A 27,061-nucleotide genomic window follows, 5' to 3' on the forward strand; every position below is an offset into this window, starting at 1 on the left:
TAGTAAGAATTTTTAGTTCAAGTTGTCACTTAAGGAAAAGGTGATAACTTGTTGTACTTTGCTTTTTTATATTCTCCTATACTTATTCTCATTTGTTAGTTGTAGTATTCAATTATTTGTTATATGCTTATTTTCCTTTTTGCATTTCTTTTTAATTTTTCAAGTGAATTAAATTTCTTTTTTAATTCATGCTTGCATCAATTTCACTAGAAAGTATTGATTTCATTAATTCATGCTTGCTTCTGTAGTTAATATTTTTAGAGACAAAAAAAATACATTGTTAATATCATGGAATGTCATGATAAATGCATGAGTCAATTATTTCTTTTTAAGATTTTGAAACAACAATTTACTTTGACTGCAGGTTCACTTTCGTGATTTAGAGGTTTTAAAATTGAAGAATATTAGTTTTGAAAAGATTTGGGATAGCCAACTTTTAACTTCTTCTTATCAAAATTTGATACACTTGATCTTATTTGAATGTGATAAAATAAAATATGTGTTCCCTTTGTCAATAGCCAAAAACCTCCAACAACTCCAATACCTTGAGTTAATGAGTTGTAAGGTTTTAGAGAGAATTGTTACTCCAGAAGAAGGAACAGAAGCAGCTGTCAATTTTTCCTTTCCACAGGTAACCAAAGTGACGCTTCAATATCTACCAGAGTTTACAGATTTTTATCCTGGAATACATACGTCAGAATGGCCAAAACTGAAAGCGTTGGTGGTCAAAAATTGTCCTAAATTTAAGATGTTCACTTCAGAGCCAAATTTCCTATGCTATAACCAAAAGGTACAAGAATCCAATTTTATTCCTTTTTTTTTTATATAAAAATTGTCTATATTATATTACATAAATTCAAAACAATTGACTCAGTGACTTCTAAAAATTCCATCCCTATTTCTTACAAAAAAGTATTAAAGGCAAAAAAATAAAAATCCTCAATAATAATTAACTTAAAATACATCTTCATAAATAATTAACAAAATTTAATATACTAAATTATATGTGAATAATAGGAAATTATAATTAATTTAATAATTTAATATAGTGATAAATTTTTTATTGAAAAAATTAAGAATAGTTTTTTTTTTTTTAAACCGTGTGGGCTAATAGTTTTTCTCTGCTTGGCTTGAAATAGTTTTATCTCTCAAATTTTTTAATTAATTTAATAATTCAATAACTTAAAATAAATTAAATTGCATGTCACACATCATCATTGATATCTAATTTGCTACTCATTATTAGTGCACATTATATTACTCATTTCAAAATTTTATCAACATGATTTGGTACTAAACAAGAATAAAAATCAATTTAATTATGAAACAAATTATTATATTAGGGTAATTGCCAATTTGATATGTATTGAATTCTTTGTATGTATTAATTTATAAGGAATATAAGCAACGAATTAGCTGAGACATAAATTTTAAAAAATAAGTAGTGTACTGATCGAGCAATTCATCGAACAGTCGGTGAACAATAACAACTTCTACAAATTCAAACACAAAAGCTAACAACACATCGCAGATTAAACCCACTTAAAAATGAAATTAAAAATTGATCTATCGTTTCAAACAATGAATTAAAAGCACAAAATTTATACCAAAAACTCCAATATTGCTACACAAGATAGATGGAAAGAAAACTAGAGAGATGAAGGATAGGCTGAGAGATAAAAGAGTTTATTTTGGTTGTGTTTGGATATCGAGATACAAAGACGGTGTTCCAGACTCAAAAGACCATGACTGGAGCAGGAATTCTTCATTTGGATAGAGTTTTTTGAATGTCTATGTTATATAGGATAATGTTATAGGTTATAAATCATATATTTTAATTGCACTATGCAATTCATAGCATTTTTTTTTTTTTATGAATTCTTTAAGGTACTATTAGGTTCTAAAAATCATAAATATAATTTTATTTTTATGAGAAAAATATGTAATAGGCGTATGGTCTTTCATATTATTGGAAAGCTTAATGAGCTTAATCATTTTTCATGAATATTGAAATTATATATTACATTAAACAATTAAGATTTTCCAAGAAAAAAAAATCAAGAAGTATGTTTAATTAGTGGTTTTGAAAAAAATAGTTTTTGAATGTAATTTTAATGTTGATTTTGATTTTTTTCTTTAAAAGATCGATAAAAGTAAAACAAAATAAGTTATTAATTAAACTTTTATTTTAATAATATAATTACAAACTTAATTGGATTTTGTTTTTATGACTTTGTAGATCAACTATGATTTGAAGATATTTCAAGTAAAGGATGGTTGGGAAGAGATTAGTTGGTGGAGTCAATCTAAAGAACTTATAATCTCTTGTTATAAGTTGGCGCATATTCCACTTTGGCTCCTTCAAAGATTTCAAAATCTTACATGTCTTTTTGTTTATGGTTGCCATGAGTTGGTTAACTTAACAACACCTTCAACAGCTAGAAGTTTGGTGCAGTTGAGAGAATTGAAGATATCATATTGTGAAATGTTGATGGAAATATTAGAAATTGAGGAAGATGCAACAACTGAAATCGTTTTTGAGAATTTGAACAAGCTATCATTTGAACGGATGGAAAATCTCACATGCTTTTGCTCGGGGAATTACACTTTCAATTTCCGTTCATTGGAAGAATTAAATATAGCAAAGTGTCCTAATATAAAGACCTTCTGTACAGGAATCTTGAGCACTTCAAAGTTACAGAAAATCAGTTATGAGGAAATGAAAGTTGAGATTGAGGGGAATGATCTTAATAAAACCATACAAGAATTATATAGAAAGGAAAACCAGGTATGTATTCAATTAATTTAGTATAAATATTTACTTACATCTGCAAGTATTTTTAGTTTAGAAGAAAGACAAATATTTATTTTAAATTACTTTATAATAAAATAATTATTAAATTTTACTATAGGACATCTCTTTTGATTTGAATTTGAAGTGCAAGGCATTCCACCATGATAATTCTATGGAGATTGGCTACAACCAACATCCGAGTTCCTTCTATCAAAATTTGACACACTTGTTCTTGTGGAAATGTGGAAACATAAAATATGCATTTCCATCTTCTATTGCCAAAAGCATCCACCAACTCCAACAACTAAAGATTCAAAATTGCAAGGTTTTAGAGGAGATCATTGCAAAAGAAGATGGAGCAAATGCAGTTGTCAATTTTGTCTTTCCAAATATAACCTTATTGGCGATTGAAGATCTACCAGAACTTATCGCCGCCTACCCTGGAATATATGCTTTAGAAATGCCAAAGTTGAAAGAATTGGTGGTCCAAGATTGTACCAAATATGTGAACTTAAAAGAAAACAATATGGAGACTGAGCTTAATATTTTAGATCCAAAATCTATCTTCTTGGACAATAAGGTAAGAATCTCTTATTTCATTGTTTCTCATAAAAAAAAATTGCTTTCTTCTTATATATTACATTTATTCAAAAGTTTAATCATGGAATTCTTACCTGAACAAATTTAAACTAATTATTTTCTATTTGTTTGAATTTATTCTATCATTAGTCAACTTATGTAATGATTTTCATCACCTATACAAGCACATTTTATAGTTCGGATTGTGAATTGATAGGTAGAGAATACTACTACCAAGTAATAAATTGAAAGGCTAATTAATTATAATTTGTTCAGACTTTTCCATGGAATTTTTTATTAATTGCATTGCCATTTTTTGTGAATTTAATCATGTTCAGAAATAATTGAGAGTATAGATTTTTTTTGTAATTTTTCCTTTGCAATAATTAAAGTTTTGTTTCAAGAATTATCAAAAACTAACTGGATTTCGTTTTGATGGATTTGTAGATTAACTTCAATTTGGAGGTATTTGAATTATATGATGGTGAGGCAAATATTTGTTGGCGAAGTCAATCTAAAACTCTTACAATCAAAAGGGATATCTCTGCAAATATTCCACTTCGACTCCTTCAAAGATTTGAAAATGTGAGAGAGCTCCAACTATCTTGGAGTCAATATAAAGACACTAAGAGCCTATGTGATCTGCCAAATCTTGAAATTCTAGAAGTAGATTATTGTTACAGATTAATGAGTTTAGTGCCATTCTCAGGTTCTTTCCAGAATCTTAAAGTTTTGAAGTTAAATTCATGTGACGAATTAATGAAGTTAATTACGCCTTCAATGTCTAGAAGTTTGGTGCAGCTGAGAGAACTGAGTATAACACTTTGTAAAATGTTGATTGAAATAGTGGAAAATGAAGGAGATGCAACAACAAGTACTGAGATTGTTTTTAACAATTTGAACAAGTTGTCACTTGAATGGTTATATAGTCTCACAAGTTTTTGCTCTAGGAATTACTTCTTTAGTTTTCCATCTTTGGAAGAATTAATTTTAAAATATTGCCCAAATTTGGAGATTTTTTGTCAAGGAAGCTTATGCACACCAAAGTTAGATAGAGTTATTTACAACTCTAAAGATGGGAATGTGAATGAGGTAGAGATCGGGGATAATGACTTGAATACAACTATACAAGAAGAATACCAAAAACAGGTATTTATTGATTTAATTAGTTTAAATTTGAGTAATTTTTAAGAATATTATATTTTCGGTGTTAATTATAATTAATTGTGTTTTTAACAATGTTGACCTTGTATCACATAAAAAAACAAATTGTGTGCATTATTGTTGAACTAGTGGCCACACCACACTCTCACACCTCTCTTCACTTCTAGGATACAACTAGCTTCCTCTATATTTTTCTAAAAAATTTCTAACAACTATGCAATTCATAGCCTTTTTTTTTTTTTATGAACTCTTTAAGGTACTATTAGGTTCTAAAAATCATAAATATAATTTTATTTTTATGAGAAAAATATGTGATAGGCGCATGGTCTTTCATATTATTGGAAAGCTTAATGAGCTGAATCATTTTTCATGAATATTGAAATTATATATTACATTAAACAATTAAGATTTTCCAAGAAAAAAAATCAAGAAGTATGTTTAATTAGTGGTTTTGAAAAAAAATAGTTTTTGAATGTAATTTTAATGTTGATTTTGATTTTTTTCTTTAAAAGATCGATAAAGGTAAAACAAAATAAGTTATTAATTAAACTTTTATTTTAATAATATAATTATAAACTTAATTGGATTTTGTTTTTATGACTTTGTAGATCAACCATGATTTGGAGATATTTCAATTACAAAATGGTTTGGAACACATTAGTTGGAGGAGTCAATCTAAAGAACTTAAAATCTTCTGTTATAAGCCGGCGCATATTCCACTTTGGCTCCTTCAAAGATTTGAAAATCTTACATGTCTTTTTGTTTGCGGTTGTCATGAGTTGGTTAACTTAACAACACCTTCAACAGCTAGAAGTTTGGTGCAGTTGAGAGAATTGAAGATATCACATTGTAAAATGTTGATGGAAATATTAGAAATTGAGGAAGATGCAACAACTGAAATTGTTTTTGAGAATTTGAACAAGCTGTCATTTGTAAGGATGGAAAATCTCACATGCTTCTGCTCGGGGAATTACACTTTCAATTTCCATTCATTGGAAGAATTAAATATAGCAAATTGTCCTAATATAAAGACCTTCTGTACAGGAATCTTAAGCACTTCAAAGTTACAAAAAATCAGTTATAAGGGAATGAAAGTAGAGAATGAGGGGGATGATCTTAATAAAACCATACAAAGATTATATAAAAGGGAAAACCAGGTATGTATTCAATTAATTTAGTATAAATATTTATTTACCTCTTACAAGTTTTTTTATGTTTAGAAGGACAAATAATTATTTTTACTTACTTTATAATAAAATAATTATTGAATTTAATTGCAGGACATCTCTCTTGATTTGAATTTGAAGTGCAAGGTATTCCACCATGATAATTCTATGGAGATTGGCTACAACCAACATCCAGCTTCATTCTATCAAAATCTGACAAACTTGTTCTTGTGGAAATGTGGAAACATAAAATATGCATTTCCATCTTCTATTGCCAAAAGCCTCCACCAACTCAAACAACTAAAGATTCAAAATTGTAAGGCTTTAAAGGAGATTGTTGCGAAAGAAGATGGAGCAAATGCAGTTGTCGATTTTGTCCTTCCAAATATAACCTTATTAAAGCTTGAAGATCTACCAGAACTTGCAACCTTCTACCTTGGAATATATACTTTAGAAATGCCAAAGTTGAAAAAGTTGGTGGTCAAAGATTGTACCAAAGTTGTGAGCTTAAAAGAAAACAATGTGGAGACTAAGCTTAATATTTTAGATCCAAAATCTATCTTCTTGAACAATAAGGTAAAAATCTCTTATTTCATTATTTCTTTGAAAAAAAATAACTTTCTTCATATATATATTACATTTTATTCAAAATTCAATCATGGAATTCTTACCATCTCTATTTTTCCATGAAACAAATATTAAGAAAAATCAATGGTTATTTGATTTAAACAAATTTACATTAGGATCATCCTACAACTTTTATTGAGTTAATAATATTAATTTCTCTTTTCCAAAGAAACCTCCCTATTTGTTTGGATTTATTCTGTTGTTGGTCAACTTATATAACGATTTTCATCACCTATACAAGCACATTTTATGGTTGAGATTGTAAATTGATAGGTAGAGAATACCACCAGGTAATAAATTGAAAGGCTAATTTATTATAATCTGTTCAGACTTTTCTTTGGGATTTTTAATTAATTGCATTACCATTTTTCATGAATTTAACCATCTTCAAAAATACTTGAAAGTATTGATTTTTTCTGTAATTTTTCCTTTGCAATAATTAGAGTTTTGTTTCAAGAATTATCAAAAACTAATTGGAATTGGTTTTGATGGATTTGTAGATTAACTTCAATTTGGAGGTATTTGAATTATATGATAGTGAGACAAATATTTGCTGGCAGAATCAGTCTAAAACTCTTACAATCCGTAAGGATATCTCCGCAAATATTCCACTTCAACTCCTTCATAGATTTGAAAATGTGAGAGAGCTCCAACTATCTTGGAGTCAATATAAAGACATTAAGAGCCTATGTGATCTTCCAAATCTTGAAATTCTAAAAGTAGGTTATTGTGACAGATTGATGACTCTAGTGTCATTCTCAACTTCTTTCCAGGACCTTAAAGTTCTTAAGGTAAGTTTTTGCAACAAATTATTGAAGTTAATTACACCTTCAATGGCTAGAAGTTTGGTGCAGTTGAGAGAACTGAGCATAACATTTTGTATAATGTTGACTGAAATAGTAGAAAATGAAGGAGATGCAACAACAAGTACTGAGATTGTTTTTAACAATTTGAATAAGTTGTCACTTGAAGGGTTAAATAGTCTCACAAGTTTTTGCTCTGGAAATTACTCCTTTAGTTTTCCATCTTTGGAAGAGTTAATTATAGAATATTGCCCCAATTTGGAGATTTTTTGTCAAGGAAGCTTCTGCATACCAAATTTAGACAGAGTCATTTACAATGCCACAAAGGCAAAAATTGGGGAGAATGACTTGAATACAACTATACAACAAGAACACAAAAAATGGGTATTTATTTAATTAATTAGTTTAAATTTGAGTAAATTTTAAGAATATTAGATTTTTAGAGTTAATTATAATTAATTGTGTTTTTAACAATATTGACCTTGCACCACATAAAAAATTAGTTTGTGCATATGGTGAGCATTATCGTTGAACTAGTGACCACCACACACTTTCGCATCTCTCTTCACTACTACGATACAACTATCTTCCTCTATATTTTTCTAAGAAATTTCTAACAACTATAAAATTCATATTTTTTCTTTGGTTCATGTTAAATATATTTAAAATTATTAACTTTAATTTGATTGACATGATTTTTTTTAGGTTGGCTCCTTTGGGAAGGAATTGACATTAAGTACATACAGAGAAACTACAATGTTATAGTTAATGTATTGTTATAGTTAAAATAAATTGATTATACATGTTTTTAAAGTATTGAGGTGGTTGTTGAGAAAATCCCTCATTTTCTTGCACCACATCAAAAAAAAAAAAAAAAAAACTAGTGGCCTAACAACCATCAAGATACAACTAGCTTCCTCTATATTTTTCTAGGAAATTTCTAACAACCATCAAATTCCTCTATATAACTTCACCCTTTCTCTCTTTTTTCTTTCTTTCTTTAACTCAAACTCAATTTTTTCTCTGTTTTCTTCAGGGGTAATAGGGGAAAAGTTTCCTTCAATGGTCACCGGTTGAATGAGTTTGTTCCCCAGAAAACGTTAGCTTATATAAGCCAAGAAGATCTGCATATTGCTGTGATGACTGAGGGAAACACTTGAATTTGCTGCCCAATGTCTTCGTGTTGGAAACCGAGGAAGTAGGTTTCCTTAAATTTAATTCAATGAAGTTTTAATCATAGCCACCTAATCAATTCTCATGAGTAGTTGATAGGTACAGAGCTATTTTTGTTTCTGCTTGTGCAGATATGATGATGGAAGTCAGTAAAAGAGAGGAGACAGGCACTGTTCTGGATCCAGATGTAGATACTTACACGAAGGTGTCTTCAGCATACTTATCTTGTTTATATCAGGTGTATTGTTCTATACGCAGTTGCTACATGTATGAAATATTCATGACATGGACATGCGTTACTACCTCATTGGGCACAGTCCTGAGGTCGAGAGGTAAGTTTTAATTGCAATGGCTGTGTTTACAAGTACGTTGTGTCCTTTCATACATAAATACCTTTCTATTTAATTTCATTTTATTTATCGATTTGTTATGTTGCAATAACTGTTTTTTGATCAATCAGTGCACCTATATCAAATGCTTATCATCAAGTATTCTCTAAAATGACAGTATACTGAATTCTTAGGATTAGCTTTGTAAATTTTTTGTAGCAATGTAAAAGAAGATGATAACATCTCAGGATATAAATTCCTAAACGATATGTTTAAATTCACTTTTTAAATCATTTAAAAGTGGTGGCTGCAGAAGGCTTCTCACTTTCTGGCGGCTGAGTTTTTGATATTTAATTGATTGCTGTGATTTTAGGTTCTTCTGTCAGTTCATTCTACTTTTTGTAGTGCACCTTGCCTTTATATCCATGTTACGGTTTTTGGCATCAGTCTGCCAAATTCTGGCTGCTGCTACGAGAGCTGGTGTTTTTGCTTTAGAGTAGTCCTAATTTTTGGTGGTGTCATTATCACACATGTTTAGACTATTTGAATCTTATCCAATCTGATTTCAAAATCATCTTCGAAAAGGATAAGCTTGTGCTATGTCATTGGTTGCAGCCTCCAGGCTAGGGTGGTTGAAGTGGGATTTTCGGGTTTCCCCTTTTTCATATGGAAAGATAGGCCTTTCAGTGGCAAGAGGTGAGCTCTCCCAGGAACACTTTGTGGTTCCTCTAATCAAGAAAATTATGCAACAATCTTGTTAGCTAATGAAACTATTTCTTATATTTATAGACAGATTGTAGTTTTACCAACGGTAGTGTTTGTGCTGCCCAGAAACACTACAATTGGGTACTTGAAAGTCATGAATTATTAAACTTTGATGAATTTTGTTTCAAATAAATCACTGTTAGTCTTGCATTATGTGGACAACTATAATTTAAAAGGAAATTGATATACTTTTGATTCATTGTGCCAATATCTTAAACCGATTAAAGTGATCATAACATATTAAAACTAACAGTATTCTTATCCATTAGAAGAGAAGTAATTTGTTTTTTTTTTAATGTAAGAGTTTGAACCCATATCTGTCCAATTTTTTCCTTTGTGTTATCAGGCACGATCGAGCAAAGGCTGCTGAGATTCTTGTCAAGGACCTTAAGTTTTTTGCATCTTTCAATGAAGATCTTTTCAAGGAGATTACTCAGCTCCTCACTCTTGATAACTTTAGGTGACTACACCACCATTCTTTTTAATCGGTATGTTATGCTATGAAATTTTTTACTTGATCTTTTCTGTTAGCGATTTGTGGTCAAGCCAAATGAGTATCTTTCCAAGTATGGAGACACAAAGTTGGCAGGTAATATTATGCTTGTAGAACTCAAAAAGCTAATTGAAGCAAGCCCCCTGTTTCGTGACAAGCTTATACATTCCCAGCCTTCAAAAGTTCACGTCTGAGGACGTTAATAAACCAGTGGTTATTCTTGAATCTTTTCATAGCATTTAATTTCTTATTTGTGTCATTGTCCTGCAGCGAAGTTTTTTGGTAAAAACAAAAAAACTTTCAAAATCGTTGACTGTTGTTTGTAAACATTTCTTCTTAAACTTATTTCAAAACAATATATATGTTGCCTCCATAAGTTCAATTGATTAAAAATGTATGAATCACAATTTCCCACCCAAACTTTGCTTTTCCACTTTTTAAGTTAGAAAATTTAATTTTCCCACTTGTATGCCGTTTTTCATAAAAAGTTAAGGATTAAAAACAATTTCTCAAATGGATACTGCTTCCTTCAAATGCAACAACTCCTGAAGCCTTGCTTTTGATCCCACCAACGCAGGCCCCTACTTCAGTGCCTCCCATGTTTGAATTCTCAAATATGGCAATTTCCTTTCATTTACTAATTTTTCACTTGTTTAATTATCATTGTTTCCACTCTAACAGAAGTTTAATGTCACTGTAGAAGATTCCTCCAACTTTTGACATCATCAGAACTCTATCAGTACCCAATGTTGTTCAATGATCATGTTTGTTTTTAAATTTTTTTGTTGTTGATGTGAAAGGTGATCAAGGAGTGAGTCGAATGGAGGATTCTTAGACATAAACGAAGTATCATCAGAAGGAGGAGAAAAGGACTGGAACCTGATGACGAGTATGGAAGATGAGGAAGAAAGCAGCAATAGATGTCCTCCGAGGAAGAAGCTACGTCTCTCCAAAGAATAATCTCGTCTCAAAGAAAGTTTCAGGCAAAACCATACCCTGTTATAGCTTCATCTTTTCTCTTTTTTTTCTTTCTTTCTTTAACTCATAAAACACCCTCTCTTTACAATAAATGCTCTGCTTTTAACGTCTTGATTTCCTAATTTACTCAGTTCTGCTTGTTTTTTCTTCGACTATTTTACTTCTCTATAGTATTTGTGTGCTATCTTAGTTTAATTTCGTAATATACTCAATTTTGTCTATGTTTTCTTCATGGGTAATAGGGGAAAGGTTTCCTTCAATGGTCACTGGTTGGATGAGTTTGTTCCCCAGAAAACGTTAGCTTATATAAGCCAAGAAGATCTGTATATTGCTGTGATGACAGAGGGAAACACTTGAATTTACTGCCCAATGTCTTGGTGTTGGAAACCGAGGAAGTAGGCTTCCTTAAATTTGATACAATGAAGTTTAAATCATAGCCACCTAATCAATTCTCACGAGTAGTTGATAGGTACAGAGCTATTTTTTATTTTTCTGCTTGTGCAGATATGATGATGGAAGTCAGTAAAAGAGAGGAGATAGGCACCGTTCCGGATCCAGATGTAGATACTTACACGAAGGTATCTTCAGCATACTTATCTTGTTTATATCAGATGTATTGTTCTATATGCGGTTGCTACATGTATGAAATATTCATGACATGGACATGCGTTACCACATCATTGGGTACAGTCCTGAGGTCAAGAGGTAAGTTTTAATTGCAATGGCTGTGTTTACAAGTATGTTGTGTCCTTTCATACATAAATACCTTTCTATTTAATTTCATCTTATTTATTGATTTGTTATGTTGCAACAACTGTTTTTTGATCAATCAGTGCACCTATATCAAATGTTTATCATCAAGTATTCTCCAAAATGACAGTATACTGAATTCTTAGGACTAGCTTTGTAAATTTTTTGTAGAAACGTAAAAGAAGATGATTACGTACTCAGGATATAAATTCCTAAACAATATGTTTAAATTCACTTTTTGAATCATTTAAAATTGATGGCTGCAAAAACCTTCTCACTTTCTGGTGGCTGAGGTTCTGATAGTTAATTGATTGCTGTGATTTTAGGTTCTTCTGTCAGTTCATTCTACTTTTTGTAGTGCACCTTGCCTTTATATCCACGTTATGGTTTTTGGACTCTAGCTATGATAGCTGGTGTTTTTGCTTTATACTAGTCCTAATTTTTGGTGGTTTCCTTATCAAACATAGTTAGACTATTTGGACCATTTTCAATTTGATTTTAAAATCATCTTAGAAAAGGATAAACTTGTGCCATGTCATCGGTTGTAGCCTCCATGCTAGGGTGGTTGAAGTGGGGTATTTGGGTTTCCCCCTTTTCATATGGAAAGATAGGCCTTTTAGTAAATAATTTCTTGCTCCTCGGTGGCAAAAGTGAGCTCTCATAGGAACACTTTTTGTTCCTCCAATCAAGAAAATTATGCAACAGTCTTGTCAACTAATGAAACTATTTCTTATATTTATAGCCAGGTGGTAGTTTTAACGATGGTAGTGTTTGTACCACCTAGAAACAGGACAATTGGGTACTTGAAAGCCATGGATTATTAAACTTTGATGAATTTTATATCAAATAAATCACTGTTAGTCTTGCATTTTTTGAACAACTATAATTTAAAAGGGAATTAATATACTTTTGATTCATTGTGCCAATATCTTAAACCGATTGAAGTGATCATGACATGTTAAAACTAATAGTATTTTTATTCATTAGAAGAGAAGCAATTTTTGTTTTTTTATGTAAGAGTTTGAACCCATATCTGCATAATAATGCTCCAATTTTTTCCTTCTTGTTATCAGGCAGGATCGAGCGAAGGCTGTTGAGATTCTTGTCAAGGACCTTAAGATTTTTGCATCTTTCAGTGAAGATCTTTTCAAGGAGATTATTCAGCTCCTCACTCTTGATAACTTTAGGTGACTACACCACCATTCTTTTTAATTGGTATGTTATGCTATGAAATTTTTCACTTGACCTTTTCTATTGGCAATTTGTTGTCAGGCAAAATGAGCAGCTTTCCAGTATGGAGACACAAAATCGGCTCGTAATATTATGCTTGTAGAACTCAAAAAGCTAATTGAAGCAAACCCCCTGTTTCGTGACAAGCTTACATTCCCAGCCTTCAAAAGTTCACGACTGAGGACATTGATAAACCAGAGGTTTTTCTTGAGTCTTTTGATAGCAGTTAATTTCTCATTTGTGCCATTGTCCTGCAGCGAGGTTTTTTGGTGAAAACAAAACCTAGAAAATGCATTTTAAAATTATTTATGTTTATTGGCATGTTATATATTAGTTGAGTTATACTTTGGGTTTGCGTTTTTGATATATTTTACACTTGCAGATTATATACCTCCTCTTGATGAGAGTTATTTTCCAAAACTCGCTTCTTTTTAAAATCTTTTCAGTTTAAATTGGCAGCATCAATTTTGCAAGAATCCTCATCCGAATCCTGATATTAAGACACTCTTCACTGATCATTCTTGCAATCCTACAGCTAATGGAGCTCGTCCTCCTCCTACAAGCACCCCCGTTGTGGGACCAATTCGTAAAGCTGGTGCTTTTCCGCCTATTGGTGCTCATGGTGTGAGTAATTTGCATCTATCTGCCATATAAAACATTGGTTCATGCTCAAATAACAATTGTCATGTGTCTTACGATGCAGCCATTTCAGACTGTTGTTTCCCCATCTCCTGGTGCTGTTGCTGGTTGGATGTCAAACAGTAGTCCTTCCTTAACGTAGCCCTGCTATCGCCCCCTGGTCTTATTCAGTCTTCTAGTGCTGGTAAGGATGTTTGTTATTGCGTAGTTTTTATTGCTTTTCCCCCTGGTTTAGGCTTAATATGTTTGGTTGAATTATTATAATTTATTTATTTGTTTATTTTTATTTGGATTTTTGAAACATCAGGCCAACAGGTATGACTGGGATGGATTATCAATCAGCTGATTCAGAGAATTTGATGAAGTGTATCCGCACTGGCCAGTCTGATGAAGTGTGGATGAGTTAGATAATCTTTTGTTTTTTAAAGCTTGATAGCTTCTATAAAATTCTAATGACCTTTATATCAGTTGTTTGTTGCAATTCTCTTTGTTGATTCCCACTTTAATGATTGTTTGGTGTCTGTAGATGTCTTTTTCTGGTGTAGCACATACTCCTAATGTATATTCTCAAGATGACATCACTAAAGTTATTCTTTTAGATAAAAAAATAGAAAATAGAAAATAGCTATTTTTTTCTGGTGCAAACCCTAAATCAGGGATCTAATGTCATGAGCATGGATTTCCATCCACAACAACAAACTATTCTTTTAGGTAAAGAAATAGAAAATAGCTACTGTTGAATTTTTGGTCACTGAAAAATTTATATAACTTTTTCCACAGATTTTTTGTTATTGATTGAAATTTATGTTTTTTGGTCTGTAGTGGGGACAAATGTTGGTGACATTAGCCTTTGGGAGGTCGGATCCCTAGCAAGACTGGCACACAAGTCTTTCAAGGTTTGGGACATGTCAGTTGCTTCAATGCCATTGCAGGTATTCACCATCTTAACTTCCTATGAGTACAATGCATAAAATCTTCCTCCTTTATCAATGTGATCTTGACAATCAATTTAATAATAGTGGGTAGTAACTGTTACTCATACGAATCCACCCTAGTACTTATGAAAGTTGGATTTAGTATACTTGCTGGCTTGACTGCCGAACACTTTAATATTAATCATGACTGACAATTTAGGAAGATAAAAATGGACTAATTCTTGTCTCTGCATTAATTAACTTGTACTGCCAGATGCCTTTGTTGAATGATGCTCCAATATCAGTGAATAGGAGTGTTTGGGGGCCAGATAGACTTATGCTTGGTATGTATATGCTTTCTTTGCTGGTGACTATGAATCATGTACTTAGTTCAGTGTACTTACATTTTCTCTTAATCAAATTGCGCTTTGTCTATGTTAGGACCCAAGTTTATGTAAGAAAGAAGGCTAAAACAGAAGCAAAGGGAAGAGAGGGAAGGGCAACAGGAAGCAAAGATTCTCGAGCTCGACACCAAGTTGAAGTAGATTCAGTTCAGGATTCACAACAGCTCAAGAAAAGGGCAATAACAGTATTAACGGTTCAACAGAATGAGGGGACCACGGGTACATTGAAGAATGACGTGGCAGCAGCTGAAGATAGGAGTGAATTGGAGGGAAAAGAGCATTATATTGAGCGGTAAAGGAAAGGAAAGGGGTTAAGCAGAAATTGAGGAACTACAGGGAATTTAGGGAGAGATCTAGCCTCTCTAATGCTGGAGTTGTATTGAGTGCTGAGGATAGGGTTGTATTCTGTATTAATGATTTGTATCAGTATTGTTGTTTTGGAATAGTAGAGACCAATAATGAATACAAGATTTCTTTTAATCATAATTCTTCTATATATCATTTATATTCTTGTACATTGAGTTAGTATTGCCATTTACATTTTTGTTATTGTGCTTGGAAGATTGGTGATTAGTGGTGATTGTAGGTAGAGTATTGCAAGAGTTTGTTTGGAGGTGGCGCGTTGCTAGAGAAGTTAGCTGGGTTGGTTGGAATCTCACCAATTGGTATCAGAGCATGGCTCGGATGGAGTCAAGGGTGGAAGGCCTGAAGGGTGAGGTGAAGTCAATGAAAGGAGTGGAAAAATTAGGTAATGACGTGAAAAACATGAACACTTAGATGGACAAATTAGAATCGAATATGGAAACAATTAAGAATTTTTTGCAAAAATTGAGAGACGGTTGAAAAAGAGTTATTCGCCCTTTGGCAAACGGAACTGTTCAAGAATTTTAGAGTAGGTTTGAGCTGCTGTCAGCGGCAGTCAACGGATTGACAGAAGACACCATGAAGACGATCTTTTTGAACGGGTTGTTTGATGAAATTAGGATGGAAGTCAAGATGTTCCATCCCAAGATGCTGCTGGAAGTGATTAACAGAGCCAGAAAAGTGGAGAAGAATCTGATAATCGATGACGATACATAACCTGACCTGGCTGGATCCATCATCCAGGAGCCCAATCAAGTCCAAACTGCCCAAGCACTAGTGGCCCAGCAAACACGCCCATTCCTTCAGGCTGACGCAATCAGGCCAGGCCAGACCATAATCCTCAACAGGGTCCGACCCGTGGCTTAAATGAATTAAGGCCAATTGCTGTGCTTCAACCAAACACAACCGAAAGCTCCCAGATCACCAACCCGACCTTTAAACCCACCACCAGCACAGTAGTGTCGTCTTCAGTTCCGAGGAGAGAGGGCACTTTCCGACGAAGAGTATCGATCCAAGGTTGAGAGAGGCTTGTGTTTTCGCGGTGAAGAGAAGTTTTCGCTGGGTCACAGGTGTCGGTTTCGCCAATTAGGGGTAATGATTTGTAGTGAGGAAGAAATGGAGGAAACAGCGAGCGAAGAACTTCCGGTGGATAGCAGAGAGATAGAAATATGTCTAAATTCGAGCTCTGTCATGGGAATTGATTCACCGAAGACAATGAAGCTCATGGGGGAATTGATGGGGAAAAAAGTGTTGGTTTTAATTGATAGTGCGGCGACCCACAATTTTTTGTCTGAGAAGATGGTGAAAGAATTAAGGATTCCGATTCAAGCTGCCAACTATTCCGTGGTACTGGGTGATGAGCGAAGGGTGCGAGGAATTGGCCGATGTGAAGAGGTTATTCTGCAGCTACAGGGGATAATGATTAAACATAATTTTTTGCCATTTAAATTGGGTGCTGTGGGTGCAATATTAGGTGTCGACTGGTTGAATAAGCTGGGGGAAGTGAAGACCAACTGGAAGACACACACAATGAAGCTCTAGTGGGAAGGGAAACGTGTAGCACTAAAGGGGAATGCCGCTCTCTTTAAGCTGGAATCTTCTCTCAAAACTTTGTTTAAGTTGGTTTGTGACGGTGCCGACGGATTTTGGGTGGCCCTGGAGTCCCGAGACTTACAACCGGATCAAGAGGACCATCCTTTACATCCCCAGGTTTCAGGATTATTGACTGAATTCGAAGTGTTGTTTTGGGAATGAGGAGACATGACCACGCTATTTGGCTTCGGGAAGGTGCTCAGCCACCCAATTTAAGACCGTACCAATTCCTTCAATACCAGAAAGGTGAGATTTAGAAAATTGTGCATGATATGCTCACTGCCGAGGTAGTTTGACCCAGTATTAGTCCATTTTCCAGCCCTATTATATTTTCGTTACAAAGAAGGATGGCGGGTGGCATTTTTGTGTTGATTCTTCTGCGCTTAATCTAGTAACAGTTCTGGATAAGTTTCCGATTCCCATAATTGATGAATTATTAGATGAGTTGAGTGGCACTGCAGTCTTTACAAAGTTAGACCTTAAATTCGGCTACCACCAAATCCTTATGAGGGAAGAGGATGTAGAAAAAACAGCATTCTAGACACAAGAGGGTCACTACGAGTTCTTGGTGATGCTGTTTGCGTTATCAAATGCTCCGGTGACATTTCATAGTTTGATAAATGACATTGTCCGCCCGTATTTACAAAAATTCGTTTTGGTTTTCTTCAAAGATATACTTATCTACAGTAGGATCATTTGCAGCATCTGAAGATTGTTCTGGGGATTTTAACAAATCAGCAGCTGGTTCTAAATAAGAATAAGTGTTCATTCAGCAGAGATCATATTGAGTATCTTGGACATATTATTTCCAGCAGTGGGGTGGTGGCAGATTCGAAGAAGATAGCAGACATGGCATGTTGGCCAGTACAGCGCAATATACATGATCTCAGAGGATTTTTGGGGTTGACAGGCTACTATCGTGGATTTGTTAAGGGGTATGGCAAGATCGCTGAACCACTAACTAAACTCTTGAAGAAAAATGCTTTCCAATGGTCTGATGAAGCACAGCAAACCTTTCAGAACCTGAAACAAGCTATGATCACAGGGCCAGTGTTGGCCATTCCATATTTTTCAAAACAATTTATAGTAGAGACTGATGCTTTCGGTAAGGGGCTAGGCACATTTTGGTGCAGGAGGGTCAACTGATAGCTTACCTAAGCAAAGCTCTTTCTCTTTGAAATCAGGGGAAGTCGGTTTATGAACGTGAACTCATGGCTGTCGTGCTTGCTCTGCAGAATTGGAGACATTATCTCCTGGGCTGACATTTTCAGGTTCACACAGACCAATGCAGTTTACGATTTCTCACAGAACAGAAGATCGTCGGTCATGACCAACAGTGTTGTCTTGTCAAGATGCTTGGATTCGATTTTGACATAGTTTACAAGCCTGGCTGTGAGAATAAAACCCTGCTATGCTGTCCCGAAATCCCTCTTTTACTAACACATCGCAGGCCATGTCTACAGGTCAAAATCAAGGGGTTGATTGTATTCTGCAAGAGGTTGGTAAAGATGACAGATTGCAGCAACTTATTCAGGATATTATCAGCAATCCAAATTCGCATACTGGCTATTCACTCAGAGGAGGTCTTCCGTTATATCAGGGACAGTTGGTATTCCAGGTTTATTCCCCAATTGCTCACAGAATTCCATTCTTCTCCCTATGGTGGCCATTCTGGCTACTTTTGTACCTTCAAACACCTTGCTTCCGTGCTTTACTGGGAAGGAATGATACTGGATGTGCAGAGGTTTGCAGCTGAATGTGGAGTTTGCCAGAGGATGAAGTATCAGGCCTTCTTCAGCCTCTGCCAATACCGAACAAAATACGGGAAGAGGTGTCTATGGATTTCATCTTGGGATTGCCTACAGTTAAGTGGCAGAATGTTAGTTTGGTCGTGGTGGACAGATTGTTGAAGTATGCTCATTTCGTTGCTATTAGGCATCCATTTACAGCTCGTGATGTTGCAGCTGTCTTCATTAAGGAGATCGTTCATCTCCTTGGTTTTCCCTTTTCGATAGTTTCCGATCGTGACCGCCTTTTAATGAGTCATTCTTGGCAAGAATTATTCCGGATATCAGGGACTCAGTTGAAGTTTAGTTCGGCCTATCATCTGTAAATGGATGGCCAAACGAAGGTCGTCAATCAATGTTTAGAGCAATATTTTTGCTGTTTTTGTGCACGGCAGCCTCAAAGTTGGCCTAAATAGTTATCTTTGGTTGAATTCTGGTATAATTCTTCCTTTCATTCCTCTGCTGGCATGTCACCATTTAAACCAGTTTATGACCGTGAACCTGCTCCTCTAGGACTGTGGGCAGATGACCAATCCAATGTTCAGGATGTGAATGCATTAATGCAACCGAGGAACTTTATTTTGGATGAATTGAAATCCAATTTACATGGGGCTCAGGAGGTGATGAAACAAACAGCAGATAAAAAATGCAGATATGTGGAATTTCAGGTTGGTGATCGTGTATATCTGAAACCCCAGCCATACCACTTTCAGTCGTTAGCATCATGTCCAAACGAAAAACTCAGTCCTTGATTTTACAGATCATTTGAGATCGTGGATCGAGTGGGGCAAGTCGCTTACAAATTAAGGCTGCCAGAATCTGCTAAGATACATACTGTTTTCTGTGTTTCACAGTTGAAGAAGCAATTTGGGTCTGATTCTGAGTCTCAGCAGATACCAGAGGATCTCCAGGAAGATTTAGAGTTGGTGGTCCAGCCTGAAGATGTCTTGGATTATAGATATTCCAGCCAGAGTGAATTGGAATTGTTAGTTAAGTGGAGAGGTCTTCCTTCTTGTGATAATACCTGGGAATCCTATGACAACATGGTTCATCTTTTTCCAACCTTGCTCCTTTCAATGGGCCGGGCTATGTTAGGACCCGAGTTTACGTAAGTAAGAAGGCTAAAACCGAAGCAAAGGGAAGAGAGGGAAGGGCAACAGGTGGCAGAGATTCTGGAGCTCGACGCCAGTTCGAAGCAGATTCAGTTCAGGATTCACAACAGCTCAAGAAAAGGGCGATAACAGAATTAACGGTTCAACAGAATAAGGGGACCACGGGTAAATTGAAGAATGACATGGCAGCAGCTGAAGATAGAAGTGAATTAGAGGGAAAAGAGCATTATATGGAGCAGGAAAGGAAAGGAAAGGGGTTAAGCAGAAATTGAGGAAGTACAGGGAATTTAGGGAGAGATCCAGCCTCTCTAATGCTGGAGTTGTATGAGTGCTGAGGGAAGGTTTGTATTCGGTATTGATAATTTGTATCAGCATTATTATTGTGGAATGGTAGAGACCAATAATGAATTCAAGATTTCCTTCAATCATAATTCTTCCATATATCATTTCTATTTTTGTACATTTAGTATTGCCATTTACATTCTTGTTATTGCGCTTGGAAGATTGGTGATTAGTGGTGATTGTAGGAAGGGTACTGCAGTAGTGTGTCTGGAGGTGATGCGTTGCTGGAGAAGTTAGCTGGGTTGACTGGAATCTCACCAGTCTAGGCGTTGCATTTTCAAAACATATTGTTCAGATATATACTTGCAATCCAACCGGAGAACTAAGACAGCACTTAGAAGTAAATTCTGTATATTGAATATCAGTTCTTCCTTAATAATGGCTACATACGGTTTCAAAACATATTGTTTTAGATTGATGCCCATGTTGGTGGAGCATTTGTTCATCCCAATAAGCAACTTTGTATAGTTACATGTGGAGATGATAAAACTATTAAGGTATCATCTTGAAAGGACTTGAACTGTGTTAGAGACCTGAAGAGTACGTGGACTGCACAAGCTGACTTCTGCCTTCGTGAAGTGTGCGACCCCAAAGTTCCTAGGAGAACCGAAGCTCTCCTGTGGCTGCTGTTTGTTTCTTTGTTTAATGTAACAGTAAAAGAATGCGGAGAACAGAATAAGAATTGGTATTTTAGTTGTAATGATTTGTGTTAATAAACGAGGACAAATCAGCTTGCATTTCCACTGCCACTACAGTCAAAATCAACCAAGACACACTCTCAAATTAAAGACTAACAGTTTCCTCATAAAAGCAACATAACCAAGACTCCCAAAACGATTACAATGATTCAAGAAAAATACAGGAAAGATCAGTACTTCTCCAGCTTTCGAGAGGCTGGAACTCTCCCCAATTCCCTTCTACTTCCTTCAAAATGAATTCCCCCTTCCTTCCATCTCCAGGTCCCTATTTCTTAATTCCTGCCTTTGCCGCTCAGCTCCCAATATCTTCATAATTTTCTGCTTTTCCAGCATGTCCCTAAGCTTTTGCTGCATGTCTGCTGGCTTTGCCGCTTCTGGAGTGCTGCCATCTGCTTTAGAATTACAGCCCTCTGCCACCATAACTTGCTTTCCAGTGTCTTCCTCTGCTCGTGCCTTAAACCTTGCTTTCCTTCCTCCTTTCTTCTTCTTCACCTATACTGGGGCTCTAACAAACTGCTTCTCTAGGGAAAACATAACTGATATATCCTCGATGCAATGTTCATCCTATTAATGAGTTTGGCTTGTTGGGATGCTTTGTATCTTCTGTGACAGGTATGAGATGCAGTAGCTGGACGCAGGCAGTATACATTTGAAGGCCATGAAGCTCCTGTGTATTCAGTCTGCCCTCACCACAAAGAAAATATTCAGGTTAATCTTTTTTAACTCACCTATGATGTATTGGTGATCTGTATCATTACCTTTTTTTATATGGTAACTCACTGATAGAAATAAGATGGCTACCATCACTTTGAATCTCATATTATCCATCTTCCCATCTTGAAATATGCAGTTTATATTTTCTACTGCCATTGATGGAAAGATCCTTGGCACTTGTCTGCTTTTGATGTGCCATTATTTTTAACTATTCTTACAACTTCTAAATAGAGTAATACTTCTATATGTTATCTCGCAGGTTATTCTCATGTGGAACAAGTGAAGAATGCGAATCTCATTTAGTTGAGTGGAATGAGAGTGAAGGAGCTATCAAAAAGACATTTTCTGGTTTCAGAAAGTGTTCTCTAAGAGTCGTCCAGTTTGATACAACACGGAATCGATTCTTGGCGGCTGGTGACGAATTTCAAATTAAATTCTGGGATATAAACAATACAAATATGCTGACATCTGTTGATGCAGATGGCGGATTGCTGGTTTGTAGTTTTACTATTTACTTGTGCACCAATGGTATTTAGCAGTAGATATGCAGCAGTTGTTCATTCAATTCTTTGCAGGCTAATCCTAGACTGAGATTCGGTAAGGAAGGATCTCTGCTTGCAGTTACAACGAGTTACAATGGTATCAAAATATTAGCCAACAGTGATGGATTTCGATTAATAAGAATGTTAGAAAGCAGCGCTATTGACAAAAGTAGGGTCCCATCTGAATCCATTCTTGCATGTTTGTTGATCATCCTCTCATGTCATTGTTTGAGCTTGTTTTAAAAAAGTAATTTTTAAAGAAAGAACACGTGGGAAGATAAAATTATAAACATCAGCTCTTTAGGGACTGGCATTATCACCCTTGAACTAGAATTAGGTCTATTTGATATTTCATATACGATTAACAATACTTGATTGAGATAATTCTTTTGCACTATTTATAGATTTCATATAACTAAATGAGATAGCTTATTGTGTCTCAAGTCATGACAATGTTAATGCCCCTATTCCGGCAGCTACCTTTTTGGCATTCCATCTCCAAGATAATAATATCATTGCCACTGGGATGGAGGATTCTACTATTCAAATATACAATGTCAGAGTTGATGAGGTGAAGTTTCTCCTTTGAATTGTCGTATTCTTTACTTAATTTTTGAAGCTAGTTTTGTGTGTAACTGGTCACAGGACATCTTCAATTGGAGTTTGCTCCATTTATTGCTAGTTTTAATCTATATTTGATTACAATGTAATTTTTAGAACGATAATATATATATTATTTTGGTTTGGTTGACTCGTTACACATACCATACAATCTGATGTATGCTTGTTGGGTTAGTTTATTAGTGGGGAACTCTTAATGTTACTATTTTATTTTAGGAATTGGTAGTTAGTATAATTCCATAAGAACTATTGAAATCATTTTTCTACTACTATTATTATTATTATTATTATTGTAGGGAAATGTACTATCTTCCCAAAAAAACATATATGCAACAAAAATACAAAAAGGCATACATGAGTCCACTATTATATAAAAAAACCTTGCTAAAAAACTGTCAAAGCTCAAGTATTACTATCTAAATAATCTAGTCAATAGTTTTATTGAATATTTAAAGCTCATTGCATGATATATAATGTGAAAGTATAATTTATGCTGAATGTGGCTGGCAAGTCAAAACCAAACTCAAGGGTCACCAAAATCGAATCACAAGGTTTGCATTTTCCCAAACTTTAAATGCATTGATGTCTTCAAGGGTTGATGTACAAGCTAGAGTCAAATTAATATAAAATTCAATATTTTAGTGTTTATTGCTATTAGTTATTCTTTTGTTTATTTGGGGTGCTTTAAGTTTTTCTCGAGAGTAAGAAAACTAGCACAGTCAAATCATTAAAGGCTTGCTCTATTGACTATTTGCTTATTTGGGGAGCAACATATTTTCCTTAGTACCTTGTTAGATAGCATGAGAGCTGCAATTTGAGATTGATCATAACCCATTGAGGGTAATCAATGGCTGCATACAACAAGCATTTTCTTTGGAAAATTTTCTAATATAGTTGAATTACCATATAAATATACTCTGCTTGTATGTTTCTAAGTCAGCGATAGGTGTCGAACAGTGCCCAAATATAAGCTTTCGTTGTCCAAATAGGTGAAGTCGAATGGTCAAATTGTTTTGAGGGAATATCTAATGCAAAGTGCAATGAAAATGTTCTTTTTGAGCTTTACATAAGTCCGGATATCTTGGTTAGTGTCATCGATTAAATACCAGTAAACTTACCTATCAGCAGGAGTTTTTGATGTGGCTTCTAGATCATGATGTGTTATTTAACTTGGGATTGTGCCAAGTGAGCCAAGTGTCTTGAGTTCAAATTTCTTAGCTGTAATGTTAAATCAAAATAAGTCTTAAGGGAGGAAAAATGTAAGTTATATAAGGTTTACAAATGAAATCAAGAGAGGAAAATATTCTACCACCTGCAAAGCTAATCACTTAATACACTAAAAAGAATAGTCAATCATGCAAATGAAGAAAGACTTTAATTTTCTACAAGTTTCAACAGTGGCTTTCTGCAGTTGCTTCTAAATGCTATTGAATTTCAATTTAGGTCCCAAAAATTATGTTGAAGCTTTCTCTTTAATGCTATCTCTGGGTTTTTGATGTCCATAACATAGTAAGTTATTTATTTAGACTCAATTATTTTGATACAGCTATGTATGTGGAGCATCGATAGACGGGAGAAGCTGAAACCAAGTTCATACAAGCACCAGCTGGCCATTAATCCCCTCTTGTCAGAGAAACTAAAGTCCAGTTTCATAACGATCAAAAACATCTATTGGTGTTTCATGATAGCCAAATTTCCATTTATGACAGCAAGCTCGAATGTTCACACTCTGTAAGTTTTGCTTCCATCTCATCTTGTCTTAGTGTGTCATCAGTTCACTCTCTCTTTAAGTAAACTAACCATATGATAATTTATATGACCATGATCTCAATTCAATTAAATTATGTGGAAACATAGCATCATGATAATATAAGTTAATGAGACCCAAATCACATATTCTTGTTTGCTTAAAAGAGTAAGTTATGTAGCTTATTATCATCACTGTACTAATTCCACCTTGACCAGCTAGTGTAAAGGCGTCCAGAATGCATTTTTATTGATGGTATGCTAGAAGCCTTGTGCATGGCTTATCACACTTTGTTGGAAGTTTTATTGCTAGTGCTGCAACAAGTCTGGCAAATGTTACTATGCGCTTATGCTATGTATTTATAACTTGTAGTGGTCTCCAAAAGATACACTCCCCGCTCCCATTTCAAGTGCAATATATTCATGTGATGGTTTCCGGTGCTGTTGCAGTTTTTGATGTGGACAATTTAAGGCTCTGATGTAGAATAGCAGCTTCTGCCTACATACCTTCCTTCACTGGGTAAGTATATAAAAACCACTTCAAAGGTTTCAAAAATTTTTCATTAACTTCCTTGTATCAAAATCTCAAAGCAGTAGGAAGCCATCCGTCACTGACAATATATTTTCTGCAGCAGCAGCACTACCACCTATCCTTTTGTTATAGTGGCTCATCCATCTGAGCCTAATCAAACCGCTCGTGGCATGAGTGATGGAGCAGTGCATGTAGTCGTGCCTTCTGATACCAAGTTGAACTGGGGTGGTACACCCTCCCAAGACAGTGGATCCCTCTCCTCTAATTCGTCAAATCCTTCTTTGGCTGGTCAACCATCAGAGCTCCCTCCCAGGTAACTGTTGTGGCATATAAGATGAGAAAGGTTAGACAACAAGGAGTATAGACACATTGTGCTGCACATTTTTTTTGGTTCTTAGTATTGAACATCATCCTTTTCACTCTTTAACTTCCTCCAAATCACGCCTTGCTGTGTCTGTTGTAAATTGTTTTTCTCGTTGGCTGTTTTGCTACATGAAATTCTAGAGAGAAACATTTTATCTGAAACTTGAGAACACATGCCGGCTTCAACAAGCTGATTTGATGACACTTTAGAAGCTTTTCCTTGTATGATGTTTTATACATTAACGGTTTTTGGAATGAAAATGGTCATTGTTGCCATGCCTGTCTGTTTTTGTTTTGAAACCAGCCTTTTCTTTTGTTTGTTTTGGGCTGCTCCATTGTAAAGATGTTTAATTTATACTTGCACTTCTCTTCCCAATTGGCTTCATTTTTTTGTACAGTAGAAATTCTAGTCGAGTTCATTTTTTTTTTTGGTGCATGAATTTAAAATTTTTTCTTATTCCTCATAAAATTAGTTTTATATGATTTATTTTACTCTATGGTTCAAATTCTGGATGTATAAAATGTTTTCTTGGAATTAGAGAAAAAATGGTAATGGTTTGAGATAGAGAGTGAAAGTCTAGTCCTTTAGATCATTCTTCCTTACACACAGGGTTAATTTAGTCATTATCTAAGGATGAATTAAATCCAAATCAATCTCGAATAAAGGTTAGCTTGAGATAATGAGTTGAATTTTAACTCAAGCTTAGATAGGCTTGAATTTGGTTGGAAAGCATTTTAATTTTGAACTCAGTTTGATTGAGTTCAGATTCAAATATTTGAATCTTTTTGAACTTGACTCATTCATGAAATTGTTTTCTATCTTTGGTTTGATTTTAAGATCATGTCTGATTTGTTCATATTCAAATATGATTTATTTGATCCGAATTGTTATTGTGAAACTTTTATCTTATCCAACCTTAAGATCTACTTGTTTGTCAATATTGTCTAATTTTTTAATATAATATATGTGATATTTGATCTAATTGTATTGATTTGTCTTTTTTTTTTTTTTTGTGTGATATAGTTAAATACTTGAAAAAAGAACTTTCTTTTTTAAGTTGGTTCAGCTTGTGTTTTCAAAATTTATATCTATAATTATATTATTTAGATTTTATTATAAAGATTTTGGTATAATAATGTACTGCAGGACAATGTGTTGCTAATATGTGGAGACTGGTCGGGGTCTTTTGTCTTAGTTGAATCCTTTATTTTATTGATTTAGAGGTTGGATTACAATTGTATATATACTTGAGATTCAATCGATTTGCAGAGATTTATATTTATTATTACCCAACAAGGTAAAATAATTACATTAATGAAATAATCTCTAATGATGAGAAGTAATTAATTTTTTATGTAATTATGGGATGTAATGAGAAAGTATATTCATGGATGTCTATTAAATTACCATGCCATGTCTGTTATTGTTCCTGAATGTTGGGATTAGGATTTTTATTTGGGTCTTTGGAACGATATTTGGTTTGATGGCATGTTTACTCGACTATTGACAAGATGATGTATGGGCAAGATGATGTATGGACAATGGGTCGAGTTGTTTCTAACCAAACATATTAAGGTCTAACATGTCACACAATGTGCTATACACCAAGGCTTGCAAGCGGGTTGTGTTGGCTTAGTAAGTTTGAAGGCCAACGTATCTCACTTCACGATGGGTTATAAAATTTTATAGCTTTTGTGGGTTGACACACAAAAGATATAAATTTTTTATTTTTTAACTTTTGTATTTCGCATTGTGATAGCCTATAAGCCTTCTTGTGAGGCCTCGACCCACTCAGAAAATTCATGGATTCTGCCCAAAATTTGTTGTCATAAAAGTGCT

The 27,061-nt window shown here is 34.4% G+C and overlaps 3 protein-coding genes and 1 pseudogene across 15 annotated transcripts; all 4 read left to right on the forward strand.

The window, feature by feature from the left end:
- The first annotated feature begins 100 nt into the window (after positions 1 to 100).
- LOC123206604 lies at positions 101 to 7,898 on the forward strand. The gene is made up of 8 exons (XM_044623780.1): positions 101 to 790; positions 2,240 to 2,788; positions 2,913 to 3,374; positions 3,821 to 4,522; positions 5,146 to 5,694; positions 5,818 to 6,279; positions 6,831 to 7,460; positions 7,839 to 7,898. Exons 1-8 carry the CDS (start codon positions 554 to 556, stop codon positions 7,896 to 7,898), a joined length of 3,651 nt encoding a protein of 1,216 aa, XP_044479715.1. The 5' UTR covers positions 101 to 553.
- Positions 7,899 to 8,169: 271 nt separating this feature from the next.
- On the forward strand, positions 8,170 to 15,101 carry LOC123206597. Of its 12 annotated transcripts, XR_006500089.1 has the most exons (11): positions 9,753 to 9,860; positions 10,694 to 11,266; positions 11,376 to 11,449; positions 12,695 to 12,808; positions 12,894 to 13,051; positions 13,298 to 13,475; positions 13,555 to 13,674; positions 13,798 to 14,201; positions 14,313 to 14,422; positions 14,679 to 14,748; positions 14,846 to 15,101. XR_006500089.1 is itself a non-coding variant. In XM_044623775.1 (3 exons), exons 1-3 carry the CDS (start codon positions 8,306 to 8,308, stop codon positions 12,850 to 12,852), a joined length of 417 nt encoding a protein of 138 aa, XP_044479710.1. In that variant the 5' UTR covers positions 8,170 to 8,305; the 3' UTR covers position 12,853. The 12 variants fall into 12 exon arrangements, 1 of the variants encoding a protein (XP_044479710.1); XR_006500090.1 differs by lacking the exons at positions 9,753 to 9,860; positions 10,694 to 11,266; positions 11,376 to 11,449 and adding exons at positions 8,170 to 8,331; positions 8,412 to 8,638; XR_006500085.1 differs by lacking the exons at positions 9,753 to 9,860; positions 10,694 to 11,266; positions 11,376 to 11,449 and adding exons at positions 8,170 to 8,331; positions 8,438 to 8,638.
- A 982-nt stretch (positions 15,102 to 16,083) lies between these two features.
- Positions 16,084 to 21,592, forward strand: LOC123206596. 2 transcript variants are annotated; one of them, XR_006500084.1, is made up of 4 exons: positions 16,084 to 19,219; positions 19,312 to 20,345; positions 21,316 to 21,411; positions 21,554 to 21,592. XR_006500084.1 is itself a non-coding variant. In XM_044623774.1 (2 exons), the coding sequence occupies exons 1-2, from the start codon at positions 19,019 to 19,021 to the stop codon at positions 19,661 to 19,663; spliced, it is 459 nt and encodes a 152-aa protein (XP_044479709.1). In that variant the 5' UTR covers positions 16,084 to 19,018; the 3' UTR covers positions 19,664 to 20,103. The 2 variants fall into 2 exon arrangements, 1 of the variants encoding a protein (XP_044479709.1); XM_044623774.1 differs by lacking the exons at positions 21,316 to 21,411; positions 21,554 to 21,592 and having other exon boundaries at positions 19,406 to 20,103.
- A 70-nt stretch (positions 21,593 to 21,662) lies between these two features.
- LOC123206605 lies at positions 21,663 to 25,385 on the forward strand (annotated as a pseudogene).
- The last annotated feature ends 1,676 nt before the right edge of the window (positions 25,386 to 27,061 follow it).

Source organism: Mangifera indica, unplaced genomic scaffold (assembly GCF_011075055.1).
Source record: "Mangifera indica cultivar Alphonso unplaced genomic scaffold, CATAS_Mindica_2.1 Un_0042, whole genome shotgun sequence".
Taxonomy (NCBI): domain Eukaryota; kingdom Viridiplantae; phylum Streptophyta; class Magnoliopsida; order Sapindales; family Anacardiaceae; genus Mangifera; species Mangifera indica.

What these genes read in the sequence shown, in the direction of transcription:
- LOC123206604 (XM_044623780.1), top strand. Translation starts at nt 554, where the DNA reads ATGAGTTGTAAGGTTTTAGAGAGAATTGTTACTCCAGAAGAAGGAACA. An exon ending in TCCTATGCTATAACCAAAAG is followed by an intron (nt 791 to 2,239) that starts GTACAAGAATCC and finishes ATGACTTTGTAG; the next exon opens with ATCAACTATGATTTGAAGAT. An exon ending in CTATCTTCTTGAACAATAAG is followed by an intron (nt 6,280 to 6,830) that starts GTAAAAATCTCT and finishes ATGGATTTGTAG; the next exon opens with ATTAACTTCAATTTGGAGGT.
- LOC123206597 (XM_044623775.1), top strand. Translation starts at nt 8,306, where the DNA reads ATGTCTTCGTGTTGGAAACCGAGGAA. An exon ending in TCGTGTTGGAAACCGAGGAA is followed by an intron (nt 8,332 to 8,405) that starts GTAGGTTTCCTT and finishes AGTAGTTGATAG; the next exon opens with GTACAGAGCTATTTTTGTTT. An exon ending in CACAGTCCTGAGGTCGAGAG is followed by an intron (nt 8,639 to 12,694) that starts GTAAGTTTTAAT and finishes TCTTGTTATCAG; the next exon opens with GCAGGATCGAGCGAAGGCTG.
- LOC123206596 (XM_044623774.1), top strand. Translation starts at nt 19,019, where the DNA reads ATGTCACCATTTAAACCAGTTTATGACCGTGAACCTGCTCCTCTAGGA. An exon ending in GCAGATATGTGGAATTTCAG is followed by an intron (nt 19,220 to 19,405) that starts GTTGGTGATCGT and finishes TGTGTTTCACAG; the next exon opens with TTGAAGAAGCAATTTGGGTC.